Source organism: Hyperoodon ampullatus (assembly GCF_949752795.1).
Source record: "Hyperoodon ampullatus genome assembly, chromosome: 15".
NCBI classification, from domain to species: domain Eukaryota; kingdom Metazoa; phylum Chordata; class Mammalia; order Artiodactyla; family Ziphiidae; genus Hyperoodon; species Hyperoodon ampullatus.
The window spans coordinates 68183217-68197934 of NC_136928.1; the positions used below are offsets into that span (position 1 = coordinate 68183217).

The following is a 14718-nucleotide window of genomic DNA, read 5'->3' on the forward strand; positions in this document are numbered from 1 at the left end:
GTGACTCACAGAAATGTGGTTCTTCCTGTGTTTCATTATTGAAACAGAATCTAGGGAAACCATGTTAGAAACAGTTGTACTTTTCTTCAACTATTTAGCAAATTTTCCACAGTGTGAATTTTGCTCTAATGCATATTTCTGTACACCTTCAGCAGGATTTTCTCTGCATCTTCCAACAGAATCTGTGGTCACCATGTTCTGTTCATGTACTGTTCTTGCTACCGGCAGGTTCCACAATCTCTGTGAAACAAGGTGTGTGTGTGTGTGTGTGTGTGTGTGTGAGCGCGCGCGCGCGCGCGCAGGTGGATAACAGTCACGTGACATGGGTCTAAGGGGGAGTGAATTGATTTCCTGGTAATTATTCTCCCCTCCCCCCATCACTCCCAGCAAAGCCAAGTAGTGGGGCCGCCCCGAGGGAAGGGAAGGTTGTCATCTCGTTCAGTGGTTGGATAGACGCTTAGGCAGTGAGCTTGTTGACCAGCCTTGCACCTGTCTGAGTGCAGGAAAAGAGAACTGGAGCTGACACTTCTCATTATGTCTGATTGAATTCTCATTGTTTCACCTCATAGAGAAGAACTCACATTTTAAGTAGGAGAAGGATCTGCCCTGACATTTTCTTGTTCACTTGCATATGCATTATGAGCATTGTCTTCAATTGTGGTTTCCTTGCAGGAATCTTGTTAAGCCACCTATCCATTTGTGAGCGTTAATTTAGTTAAAATTTGGCAAAGTTATCTGTAAAGGCACTTAGCTAGGTGGAACACATCACAGAAGACTGCCCTTAGCAGGATTCATCTGAAGCAGGCAAACCAAGCTTTTCTAGGGGAGGTGGAGGTTAAAAGATGGAGGAGATAGGAGCTGGCCTGGAAGATCTAACGGGGCAGCCTGGATTCTCCCGGACCCTGGCCACTCCTCAAACATATATGTGTATATAGAGATATATATGGGATTAATCCTGTCACCTGAGAATCTTACCTACAGTGAAGATTCCTAGGTGTACTGGTTTACTAAGGCTGCCATAACAAAGTATCACAACTATGTAGATTAAACAACAGAAATTTACTGTCTCGCAGTTCTGGAGGCTGGAAGCCTGAGATCAAGGTGTCTGCAGAGTTGGTTCCTTCTGAGGGCTGTGAGGAGGAATCTTTTCCATGCCTGTCTCCTAGCTTCTGGTAGTTTTCTGGCAATCTTTGGCATTCCTTGGCTTGTACACGTGTCACCCCGATCTCTGCCTTCATCTTCACGTGGTGTTCTCCCTGAGTGCATGTCTCTGTATCTAAATTTCCCCTTTTATAAGGACACCATTCATATTGGATGCAGGGCCCGCCCTACTTCATATACCCTCATCTTAACTAATCACGTCTACAGAGACCCTATTTCCAAATGAGGTCACATTCTGAAGCACTGGGGATCAGGACTTCAACATATAAATTTGGGGGGAGCCACAATTCAATCCATAACACTGGGTTACACCCCAGACCTTCTGAATCAGGATCTTTGAGGGTGGGAGTTACAATTCATGTTTTTAAGAAGGATCTCAGATAACTTGTATGCTCACTAAGGTTTGAGAATTACACAGCCACGTGAGGTGGTTCAGAATGTCCTCTCTCCCTTCTCAAATATATAGGAATACCAAATAAAATTAAACCATAGATTTTAACATTGTAGCTGAGTTCAAAAGAAATGAAAGAGAAATTTTCATGACCCCAAAATGGAGACATCAAAACCAGAGAATGAAGCGCTGGCTGAAGCTAGGGCAGCCCTAAGGAGTGATAGACAAGGACAGGGGCTCAGAGGGGCTGGGGACGGGGTTTAGTGAGGGAGATGATAGGGCCGTGTGTGCAGTGGAACTAATCCTTTTGCATGAAGCCTGGAGCCTTGAAGAAATACCTTGTCAGTGAAAGGGGACTAGAAAAATCAACTGAAGATTTGTTTCAACTAACTAAAAATTTGGAATACTGAGGAACTGCTGTGTGAATTCGCAGAATCAAATAGCTTCCTTAGCTGAGATGCATCTAAGGAAAAGGAATTTTGGTTGGTGAGAAGGGAGGGATCAGGGGTCATTTTGGAACACCAGAACAGAGCTGGGATCTGGTAAGGCCTGCCAGCAGGCAGGGTGAGTTTAGAGCAGGCACGGGCTGGGCCCCTGAGCAATTGCGGACCAAGGAGTCTTAGCAGGTGGGGGTGGATTAGAGACACAGAAAGCAGGAGGACGAGGATGCCAAAGGTGGACCCGCTACTTTTAAATATTTCCAAGCTTGTTCTGTGACTTTAACTCTCATTAGATCTGCCCCTCCCTTCTAACCCACAGCCCACCCCACCTGCCCATTCCTGGGGCCTGGATGGAGAGTAGCAAGGTGGCCTTAGTGAGCTGCCTCTGAACGGGTTGAGAAGTGGCTGGGGTGTTTGCTTAGAACCTTGTGGTACCAGCTCAGAAGGGCCCGCTCATGAATGACCCTGGCCAGGCCCAGTTGAGGGGAATCAGAGTTTCTAAACTCACATGACCCTTACTCACTTGGGACTCGAATTTGAGAACTAGTTGGTTTAAAAATGAAAATGCTGTACAAATTATAATTTCTGTAGATGTTATATAACAACTTACAGCTACCATCTGTTGAGTGTTATTAGTCATTGTGCAGTTTTAAACCTATCCTATTTAATCCTCACAACAAACCTATTAAGTAGGTATAGTATTATCCCACCCTATCTTGTAGATGAGAAATCTTAGGCTCTGGAGATTATGTAAAATAATCACTAGTAAATAGTGAAGCCAGGACTGAAACCTGGGTCTGTCTGACTTCTACATCAATATGTTGATAGTAGGTAACTCTGGAGAGTGAATTATAAACAATTTTTATCCCATTTTTAATACTTTGGGGGGTATTTCCCAAATTTTACATACAAAATTAATAAGCATAAAAAAGAATAACAACCAAAAAATGAGCCTGTGGAATGTACATGCAGGAGGAGATGACAGTGGGGAGAGCGATGTTAAGCGTGGTCCTTCAGCCCAGGTACCCTCCATCGTGTCCGCGGTCCTGGCTTATTGATCCAACATCTACTCCAATATTTAGGTTGTTGTTATTGTTTTCGTCTCAAACCCAGAAAACTGTGCTTCTGATAGATTAGCAAGACCCAGGGAGGCATGAACCTGACATTGATAAGCCTCCCTCCTCTTTCTCCTCCTCCCCACCCACACAGGTCAACCCTTTCAGAGACCGAATCTGCAGAGTGTTCTCCCACAACGATGTGTTCTCCTTCGAGGATGTGCTGGGCATGGCATCTGTGTTTAGCGAGCAGGCCTGCCCCAGCTTGAAGATCGAGTACGCCTTCCGCATTTACAGTGGGTGCTGTGGGGATTGAGTGGTGGGACAATTGCCATAGAATAAATACCGCAACTGGAATCCATCGACGTCAATGCATTTGTGTGATGATGTTAGCTGGGGCTTACTTGAGTATTTATGGGCACTATGCTTCTCAAGTGCTGTAGATTGTTTTTAACGGTTGAGGAGTACTACTCTCATGGATTGATGACTTCCCCTCCATGCCATCAGAGGCAAATGGAGTCATCGGTGTTGATATTTCATGACCGTAGTGTGGGCAGGCCAGAGAGAGAGAGAGAGAGAGAAAGAGAGGACTATATATGGGTATGAAGGAGTTATGTTTATTTTGAAGAAGTTAAGAGATTTAAACACTGAAACTAGTTCAACCACTAAATAGCTAAGAAATCTTGGAAAAATCATTTCAATTTTTAGGCCCTCAGTTTCCTCATCTTAAAAATGAGGGGGTTGAGATCATCTCTGAGGTCCTATGACATTTTTTGTTTCTGATCTTGTCTGGGAGCCACAAGGCTCCACTAAAGTTCTGCTCTTCAGCAGTTTCACAAACCCTTCCTCACGAACACTTAGCACATCCAGGATCCCTGAAATTCTCAAAAGGGACCAAAAGGAAAGAAACAAAGCCTTCAAACAGACCACATGTAAGCCTTCAAGCTCCTCATGACAAATCCTTGGCCCAAAGGACTTGTACATTTAGGTTTGTATAGTCTGGCATCTTACCTGCCTTCTTTTTCTGTCAGCTCGCCCTCTGCCTCCACATGGTGGACACCATCCTATTCCTGCCTCACCCAAGTGGAGTTGGATAGAATGGGGTGGAGGACTTTTAAACCAGATGGACCTATGAGAGCTCAGTGTTCCCATCTGTAAAAAGGGCTTAATGATATTTTTGTATCTGATATGTTCTCAAGCTTAGTATTCAGTAAACTCAAATGAAATCACAGGTTCTCCTGCTGAGAATAGCTGAGTAAGCTCCTATCATACTGTCACTTCTGCAGATAGCTACTATAAACTCTAAACAAAATATAAATATCAACTACTTGATGACACTAGAAAGCTACCAGAAGCAGAGTTGACACTTGAAAAAAGGAAATGGTACTGAATGGTTCTCCCCCTTTTAGTTTTTTACTTTTTTAGCCTGAAGGTGAGCTTCAGTAAGTGGCATCATGGACTGATAGAAACCCTGATCTCTTTCTGACTGGAAGAATCAGAGAGTTTGGGGCCCTTTTCCCCTCAAAAGTGAAAAGAGGGGAGAGTCCATGAAAGAAATCCAGAAGAAGGGAGCCAAATTTTGTGTAAAAACTATGAACAAATCTCATTCTGACCTCTAAACCATATATACCAGGGCAGACTCAAAGCAACTCAGGTAAGGATAAAAGAACTGAATGGAGATTTGAGCTGCCACTGCATTTTAACAAGGTCCCTGTGTGGCAGGGGTTGCAGTTTAAGTCCAATCAGTTGCCCAGTAGAATAAAAAATTCAGCACTCTTTGGAAGAATATAACAGAATCCAGAGTTTCCACATAAAGCATTTAGAATGACTAAGATACAATCCAAAATTATTCAATATATTAAATTTTTTTTTAATGATTCATTCTCAAGAATGGGGACTGATTCCAACATCCCAGATGTTGGAATTAGCTGATAAGTATCTTTGAACAGTTATTATAATCATGCCCAATGATGTAAGAGAAAATATGCTCCTGACGAATGGAAAGATAGGAATTCTCTGCAGAAAAATAGAAACTATAAGAAAGAATCAAATGGAAAATACAGAACTCAAAAATAAAATATCTGAAATAAAAATCTGCTGGATGGGCTTAGCAGGAGAATCAAGATGACAGAGGAAAGAGTCAGTAAACCTGAAGATAGAGATCAATAGAAATATAATCCAATCTGAAGAACACAGAGAAACAAATATGAAGAGAAAAGAGGAACAGAGCCTGAGGGACATGCTGGACAACAGGAAGTTCTAACATATATTTAACTGGAGTCTCAGAAGGAGAGGAGAGAATCAACAGGGCAGAAAAGATATTTGAAGAAATAATGGCCCCAAGTGTCCTAAATCTGATGACACACATTTACAATGAACATCAAGCAGGGTAAGTACAAGTGAAATCACGTATCCAAATTCAGTTGGCTTAGTAGTCCCCACCCCCATCCACTAGTCTTCCTCCTTGTTTACCCCACGTATTTCTGGGAGTCCCCAGGGAGTTTCCAAGGTATTCAAGGAGTTCTGGTTCACGAGCTGTGCTACCCTCTGTCAGGCCTTCCACCACAGAGCACATGCTGTGCTACCTCTAGCCTCTTCTGTCTTCTGTCAGTACTGTTCTGGATGGAGCAGCTCTTCTGGGTGGAAAATGCTGGCCCAGGCTACGTGCTCTCTTCAGGTTGTAAGTAACAGGAATTTACCTGTGTAAAAGGTACATCAGATGGGGACTTCCTTGGTGACGCAGTGGATAAGAATCTGCCTGCCAATGCAGGGGACATGGGTTGGAGCCCTGGTCCAGGAAGATCCCACATGCTGTGGAGCAACTAAGCCCGTGCACCACAACTACTGAGCCTGCGTTCTAGAGCCTGCGAGCCACAATTACTAAAGCCCGTGTGCCTAGAGCCCGTGCTCTGCAACAAGAGAAGCCACCGCAGTGAGAAGCCTGTGCACTGCAATGAAGAGTAGCCCCTGCTCGCTGCAACTAGAGAAAACCTGCGTGCAGCAACGAAGACCCAACACGGCCAAAAATAAATAAATAAAATAAAATAAAATAAAATTTTTTAAAGACAACAGATGAAGAGCAGCAGTACATTAGTTTTCCATCGCTGTGTAATAAGTTACCACAAACTTAGTGGCTTTAGATGACACGTATTTATAATCTCACAGTTTCTGTGGGTTAAGAGCCTGGACACAACTTAGTCGGTTCCTCGCCTTAGCGTTTCACAAGGCTGCAGTCAAGGCTTTGGCTGGCCTGCATGCTCGCCTAGAGAATGCTTGACGGGGGATGAATCTACTTACAAGCTCACTCCCGTTGTTGGCAGAATTCATTTCCTTGTGTCTACAGAACTTAGAGCCCTGGCTTCTCTGTGGCTATTGACTGGAGGCTGCCCTCAGTTTCCAGAGGGTGACCTGTGCTCCTCATCACATGGGCCTTCCAACATGGCCACTTGCTTCTTGAAAGACAGCTAGGGAGTCTCTGGAGCCAGTCTGCTGGCAATATAACATATTGTAATCAGGAAATGACATCTCTGTTGCCAAATTCCATTGCTTAGAAGTAAGTGTCCACCCACACAAGAGGGGTATGTGGATTATACAGAAGCGTGAACGCCAAGAGGTGCAGATCATGGGGGGAGGAGGGCACTAGAGCTTGTTCACTATAAGCAGTGTGGAGCCCATGGTAGACGTGAAGCAGGCCTCCCGAGAGCCTGGGATGCAGCTGGAAAGTGGTCAGGTAGCTACTCTCTCCTTTTCTCTCTATTGCTGCCTGGTCTCTCATCTCTGCTTCTCTCTGTGCACCTTCTCTTTCTGATGATCTGATTTTTATGCCTCTGTGCCTATGGGCCAAAGATGACCACCCGGGCCTCCACATGGCCTTCGGGCTTCACTATGACTGACCAGCCACAAGCATCTCTGTTTCTCACTTCTGTTATCTCAAGAGATGCTGATTGGCTCAGCCAAACCAGGAATCCAGCTACCCCTAGGTTAGGGGACCAACCTTGTCCACTAAACCACAACCAAGAAGAAGCAGAGTCACATAAATAAACATGCCTCCAGAGGCCAACCACTGGGGGTGGAGATGCTGCTCAGAAATGGTAAAGAGTAGGCTGGGCAGGGCTTCCCTGGTGGCGCAGTGGTTGAGAATCCGCCTGCCGATGCAGGGGACACGGGTTCGTGCCCCGGTCCAGGAAGATCCCACATGCCGCGGAGCGGCTGGGTCCGTGAGCCATGGGCGCTGAGCCTGTGCTCCGCAACAGGAGAGGCCACAACAGTGAGAGGCCCGCGTACCGCAAAAAAAAAAAAAAAAAAAAGAGTAGGCTGGGCAGATGTTCGAAAAGATGTCTGCCTCAACTGTCTTTCCGTGGTTTCTAGAGCTAAACAAACAAAAACACCCAAACCTTCAGGGAACTAGAAGAGTAGCAGGTTCTCTTGCTGTTCAAGACTCAGGAGCTCAATTGTGTTCAGCTCAGGAATGGGGAGAATACCCCTCCTCCTGAGAAGTCAGACAGGATCCTCAGGTCACATCGAGGAGCAGACACTCCCTGTCCCCCACATTGTCCTTGTATCTTCCTCCCCGCCCTCTCTCCAGGGCCCCCTCGGGCAGTTTCCTTCCTCCTTGAGCTCAAGTACAAAAACAAAAAGCACAGAGCCTTCATGCAAATCAGCAGAGCAAATAGATGCCTAGGGACTCATAAACTGCAAGGTTTCATCAGCTAGACTCAGGCAAATCTGAATTCTCTTTGGGCTCGGAAGATTTGTTACCTCACAGAGCTGTCAGCAAGATTAGAGATGGGATGTGTGAATCTCTGAGCCTGGTGCCTGGCCCGCGATGGCTGCTCTATAAATTGAGGTGATAGTGGTAGCAGTGAAGGAAGAAGAGGAGGAATAAAAAGAAGGGTCAGGAGGAGGAAGAAAGGAGAGGATGGTGCTGGTGATGGTCCTGATGATCGTTCTTAGCCAAAGTCTGAAGACCTAACTCAGTGTTCTAACCCCTCATTACACCAAGTGTGGCCTCTGCACCAGCAGCATCAACGTTGCCAGAGAGCTTGCTAGAAATGCAGAATTTCAGGTCTCACCTTCCACTTACTGAATCAGAATCTGCCTTTTAACAAGACCCCCAGGTGGTTCCTCTACACCTTATAGTTTCAGAAGCATGGCTCTAACCCACTGGTTCTCCCACATGGCTGTACACTGGGATTACCCCTGGAGTTTTTAAGGCCTATGGTTGCTTGGGTCCCAGCTGCAGAGATTTGATGTAATGCTGTTGGGTGGGTATGCCCTGGTTGGTGAGCTTTTCTAAAACTCTCTGGGTGATTCTTTTTTTATACATATAAATTTATTTATTTTATTTATTTACTTCTGGCTGTGTTGGGTCTTTGTTGCTGCATGCAGGCTTTCTCTAGTTGCGGCGAGTGGGGGCTACTCTTCGCTGTGGTGCACGGGCTTCTCATCGCGGTGGCTTCTCTTGTTGCAGAGCACGGGCTCTAGGCACACAGGCTTCAGTAGTTGCGGTGCATGGGCTCAGTAATTGTGGCTTGCGGGCTCTAGAGCGCAGGCTCGAGTAGTTGTGGCACACAGGCTTCATTGCTCCGCAGCATGTGGGATCTTCCCGGACCAGGGCTCGAACCCGTGTCCCCTGCATTGGCAAGCAGATTCTTAACCACTGCACCACCAGGGTGATTGTAAGGTGCAGCAGAGTTTGAGAACTACTGCTCTGACCTACTGTATCAGTTAGGATTGCACTTAATTATGTGTAAGAACATCCCTGTTTAAAAAAAAATCCTGGATTCAGGCAGTCCAGAGCTGAGGTAATGTCTCCAGGAAGTAACCAAGGGCCTGGCTCCTTCAAGCCTCTTAATCTCCCATCTTTAATGGGACTGTTGTCCTCAGAGGCACAAGATATTTTCTGTGCCTACAGGCATCTCGTCATTCCAGGCAGGAAGAAAAAGGGACGTGAGAGGGGATAAGGACAAAATGGACGTTCAAAGCCACAGACGAAGTCTACTCTTCTTTTACAAACTTTCTTGGAGGCTCCACCCAGCAACTTTGGCCAGAACTTCATTGGCCAGAACTGTTACATGGTCACGCATAGCCACAAAGGAGACTGGAAGGTTGAGTATTTTAAGCTGGACATGGTGTCATCATGAACAAGAATTGCAATTCTGTTAGGAAGAAGGAAGGCGTGAATGGCTCTCGGTCAAGTCCAGCAGGCCAGCCACACCTACCAGGACATACCTACCGGGCTCCAGTTTCTGCTTTGAGGGACCCTCCTGGCCTCCAACTGATCGATCCCCCTCTCTCAGCACCTCTGGGGAGACTTTCTACTTGTCAGAGACCAGCATCCCAGCACTGCTTTCCTGCTCCAGTCAGCACGGCTTCCACCAGTTGTGAATTACCCTCAGGCAGGTGCCGGAGCACCAGCAGCGGATCTTCCCAGACCTTCCCAGGATCTGACACAGGGATGCGAGTGGCTGGGAGAGGCGAAGAGGCAACCTCAGTTCCCGTGGGAATGGTGGTGAAAGCCTGCCTTGCCTCACTCAATCAAATGAGCTAATTTTTGTGAAAGTACTTTGTAAATTGCAAGGAATAACATGACAGAGAGATTGGGATGAGGATGGTCAGAGGCTTTTGGGGGGACATGAAGGCTGAGCCCACCAGCTCTCTAATCTCCCTCGTTGCTGGGAAACAGCAAGAAGAAGACCCTCCTCTCCCCAGAGTGGCCGGACGCAGGTCATGAGGCTGCTGAGGCCACATGGACTGGCCAGTAGCCTAGAGCTCCCTGCCCCCAGCCCTTTCCCAGGCTGTTCTGCCCTTGCACCACCAAAGAAGGGGAACTGTCCAGGTCTACATTTTACTCCAGCAAATTATTCTGTTTTCAGATGGCTTGGGACCAAAGCCATGTCGCTTTGCTGCAGTCTCTGCATATGGGAGCTGGGCCAGCAGGACTCCTGGGGACAATGCGGGGGCTCAGGGAGAGGCTGCAGAGCTTCTCATCAGCAGTGCAATGTCACTGCGGGGACCCACTCCCTCCAGTCCAGTGCTGGCCCCTCTGCACGCCCCCCCCCCAACCAGATCTGATCCATTACCCATGGCGTGTCATAGCAGAGCTGTGCAGGGAGAGCTCAGATGAACATCTTGGGCCTTAGCCTCCGGCCCCTGTGGCTGATCAACATCCAGCCAGGGGAGAGCCACCTGCTTAAGGGGTTCGGTGCTTAGTTGTACCTTCCACATCCATACCCTTCCTTGGGAAACAGAGACAAAAGTCTTGGCTCTACCACAGAAAGATCCCATGACATCAGCAAATGCACTCCTCCACTCTGGGCCCAGCTAAAAATTGGACATTTTAGAGTTATGAGTGATTGAGGACATAGACTGACCCTAGAGTCAGACTTCCTGGGTTTCCCCTTGTTTCCATCGCTTACCAATGTGTGACCTTGGGTGGTTCATTCATTCACTCACTCAACAAATATTCATTGAGCACCTGCTCTGTTCCAGGCACTCTTCTAGGAGCCAGGAATACAGTAGTGACCAAAAGATAAAACTTTCTGCCCTCGTGGAATTTATGTTCTGGTGGAGGGAAATAAACAAACTGATAAGTGAAACATATCGTGTGTTAGGTAGTCTTTGGTGTTGGGAGAAAATGAAGCAGGGAAAGGGACAGGAAGTGTAATTTTAGACAGGTTCTGAGCAGTGCCCTGGGGGGAAGCTGGCATTGGAATAAAGACCCAAAGGAACTCTGGGGTGAGTGTGTTCCAGGAAGGGGGAACCACAGTGCAAAGGTCCTGAGGCAGGAGCGTGCCTGGCCCGACGGAGGAATGGCAAAGAGGCAGAGTGAGGGCAGGGTGGACCTCGGGGGTCACTGTCGGGACCGGGCTGTCCTCTGGCTGAGATGGGAGGCTGTGAAGGCTGAACGGGACCACTCTGGCTGCTGAGTGGAGAAGAGACCGAAGGGGGCAGACTGAGAACAGGGAAGCTGGTCAGGAGGCTGCTGCGGGGTCTTAGAGAGCTGTGATGGTGGCTGGACCCGGGTGGAGGCAGGGCAGTGAGGAGAAAACCTCAGACGGGGTTTACTGCCTCTGGAGCTAGAGCTGGGAGGGGAGGAGACGGTCAAGGATGACTCCAACCTGATTGGCCAAGAGACCGGAAGGGTGGAGTTACCCATTCGCCAAGGGGCAGCTCTGAGCGCTGCAGGTTAGGGGACAGGGCGGAGGGGGGCGTATCAGGAGTTGGGTTTGGACAGGTTGAGTTTAAGAGGACTGTTAGTCCTCCAGGTAGAGAGGGCAGGAACGCAGGTGGATATATGAGCCTGGAGTTCAGGGAGAAGCCCAGGCTGGAGACACAAATTTGGGATTCATCAGCGTATTGATGAGGTAATAGGCTGAAATGAGATTAAGGAAGTAAACATGGTTATTTAGTCTCTGTGTGTCTCAGTTTCTGCATCTGTGTTATGAGAATTAAATGCAGTGAAATACAAAGTACTTAGACCATAGCCCGGCACCTCTGTTTGTCATAGTGGTAATTATTGTACCTGCCTAAGTTGACTGCATTTACTACATGGCTGATGAGTGGTTCAGGGACTGTGTTGGGTGTCCCAGGGGAGGGCTGTCAAGAACGTCAGTACAATTGTCTCATCCTGGCATTCAAGGCCCTTTGCAGTTTGGCTCACCTTCCAGACAACCCCTGACCTTCTCCCAAGCCTCCACTCCCCTCAAAACTAACTGATCACCTGGCGTTGTTCCTTGTCTGCCACTGTCCCCAGTGACCCTGACCCTGACACCTCCTCCAATTGCCACCTCTGCAGTCCCAAGCCATTTAGTCCTTCTCTGATGCCTCTTCTTCCAAGAAGTCTTCCTCATTCACACCCATCTGGAAACGCTTGGGGTCCTTGGGATGCCTGTTCCTCTCTTCCTGGAGCCAAGCCACTCGGGTACCTGACGGTCTCCCCTGCACCCCAACCCAGCCTGGGAGCTCCTTGTCGGCAGGACCCAGCCTGGTGCATCTCTGTGCCTGATGCAGGGTGACAGGAGCAGGGACTTGTGCCCAGGTCCTCTGGCTCCAAAGCCAGGCTGCTTCCTACTCCTCCTTGCTGCCCAACTCCTAGCCACCAAAAGATATACTGACCTGTAAGTTCCAGGGTTGGGATTTCCACAGCATGATGGTAGATGTGGGACCCGGGGACCAGCCTAGCCAGGTCTGAATGCCAGCCCTTCCACTTCCTGGCTGTGTGGAAAAACCAGAAAACCCTCTGTGCCTCAGTTTCCCTTTGGTAAAGTGAGACTCATAAAAAGTTAATTGTGAAGACTCAGTGACTTAAAACAGGTGAAGATCTCAGGAAAAGTCTGAGCAGGTAGTACAGACCCAACCAATGCCTATTATTATTATTATTAAGCACCACCTTTTCCTGCAGCCTGCCCTGCCATTGCTGAGCCCCACCCCTTAGGCCTGCCCAGGTCTCCCTGAGTCCCAGGTTCTAGGCCCACCTGGTATAGTTGGGCTCTGCGGGGCCTCCCAGGGGCTGGTGGGAGTTTGTAGGTCCTGGCTGGTGCCATGGCCCCAGGACTCTTGGAGGCCAAGGAAGCCCCCTTCCTCTTACCCTTCCTTTCAGGCCCCACCTCCTCTTTGCAGATTTTAATGAGAATGGCTTCATCGACGAGGAGGACCCGCAGAGGATCATCCTCCGACTGCTCAACAGCGACGACGTGTCAGAGGACCTGCTGACCGAACTCACCAGCCACGTGTGTGCCCTGGGCTGCGGGACGGTGGCTGGCGTGGGCCCCGCTATCACCTGAAGCCTCTTGATGGCAGGCAGGGTGAGGGGCACTGAGGGATGGGTGCTCACTGGAAGCAACTACTCCCAATTTTCTGTCCTTCCTCCAGGATCATGACTCCCTTCCTGGGTCTCCAGATCAGTAGCCCACCCCAAGGGGCCCTCCCAGCAACACTGCAGCCACTGCAGGCAGGTGGGCCAACAGCAGGTCAGCCTCAGATGCACACTTCACAACATCCCCTCTCCGACATTATTCCAGCACAACGCCCAGATGTCCTAGAGTGACAGTCCAAAGTATGGCAGGACATGAAGACAACCATGCACCCATTTGTCCTAAGACCATGAGAACATTTTGGTCTGGATGGGAAGTAGGAGCAGATAAAACCATGAGGGCTCATCGCTGTCTCCCCACCCTGACTGAGCCCCTTGCAGTGCAGAGCCCCTGCCTGTGACTGGGTGACGAGAGCAGGTGGGGGATGTCACCCTGTCCATCACCCCACATCCATTCTCACTCTCAAGTTTGTCCTGGAGGCACCAAGAGGACTCTCCCCATGATGAGACCAGCCCACAAGGTCCCAGACAGCCATGCACATGCCCTCATCTCTCTGCACCTCTGTGTCCTTGCCTGGGGCAGGGATAGAGCCCCTGCCTCCCAGGGGACTCCAGGGATGCTAAGCACCCAGCGAGAGCTTGGCTTATGGTAGCGCTCAGCATGTGGTGCTTGCACCCCACGCCTGTGTCCCCATTTCCCTTTCTGATTCTCTGCTCTCTGGCTCCTTCTGCACCCCTGTCCAGGTCCTGAATGAGTCAGATCTGGACAGTGACAACATGCTGTCTTTCTCAGAGTTTGAACACGCAATGGCCAAATCTCCAGACTTCATGAAGTAAGGTGTTCTGGAGTGAGGGGGGGATGCCCAGCATAGTGGGGGACAAGAAGGCCCGCCCCAGTCTCCCTCGGTCAATGGGACACCTTGGTCTTCCCAGTGAGGTCATGAGTTTCCAGGGCAATTCGCAGATTCTTTCAGAATCAGCAAAACTGGAGCTTCTGAGAAATGACTTAACCTGGAAAGAGACAGGGAGTGGGCTTTCAAAAGGCAAAGGGGAGATTGCATTCCAGGCTTTGCAAACGACGTGGGTGGTCCAGACTTCAGGCACGGTCCCTCTACAGCCAACGCAAAGCCCGCTGGGCTCCAGGACTGACCTGGGGAGTTGCCCTTGCCACTGTTGGGCCTGCTGCCCTGCCGCCACAACCTCCAGTGGTCACTGGGAGCTGGGGATTGGCACGGAACTGGTGGGGGGGGAGCGGCAGGGATGAAGATGCTGGTGATGGAGCTCAGGGAAGAGCTCAAGCATTTCCAAACCTTCCATCAGGCGGAAAGGGGCCTTAATGGTCATTAGCTGTCCAAACTCCTTTGAGACAATTGGTCATCTCCATACTGGCTGTATTTAACAGTCGTATTTGGGTCCTTCCAGTTGTGGGAAACATACCACCGCTGAAGGCAGCCCATTTCTTGAGGAACAGTCCTTTTAGGGCAATCTTCTCGCACTGAGCTGCATCTGTTTGCCTGTGTCTGCTACTCCAGGGCCCTATTCTGCCCTTGGTCTTCAGTCTAGGTGATTTTGGGAGCAAGGAAGAATGCCCACTCAAAATGGTTTAACAAACCATTCAAAAAAGAACAAAAACAGCTAGACCTCAGAGAGCACCTGGTCAGGGGCCCAGAGTCCCTGCCTCTGTCCTCAGCAACTCTGGATTTTGCTTTATGTGCAACCAGCAATCTCTGCTTTGTCAGACGTGAGGCCACATGTGGCCTCCACAGCGGTCAGGTTTATGTCTATTTGGCTCTGAATGACCCTCAGTGAATGCCCCTCAGCTCTGGCTCCAAGTTCTCAGAGAATCTGATTGGCCAG

General features: G+C 49.0%; 1 protein-coding gene across 1 annotated transcript in view; it reads left to right on the forward strand.

Moving 5' to 3' along the window:
* Positions 1-14718, forward strand: part of CIB4 (calcium and integrin binding family member 4) — a gene marked incomplete at its 3' end in the record, with an annotated part of 47896 nt that overhangs the window by 32719 nt on the left and 459 nt on the right. The window contains exons 4-6 of the mRNA XM_079720447.1: positions 3202-3343; positions 12669-12778; positions 13606-13694. Of these exons, the coding sequence (XP_079576573.1) occupies positions 3202-3343; positions 12669-12778; positions 13606-13694 (341 nt within the window). The remainder of the gene's footprint in view (positions 1-3201; positions 3344-12668; positions 12779-13605; positions 13695-14718) is intronic.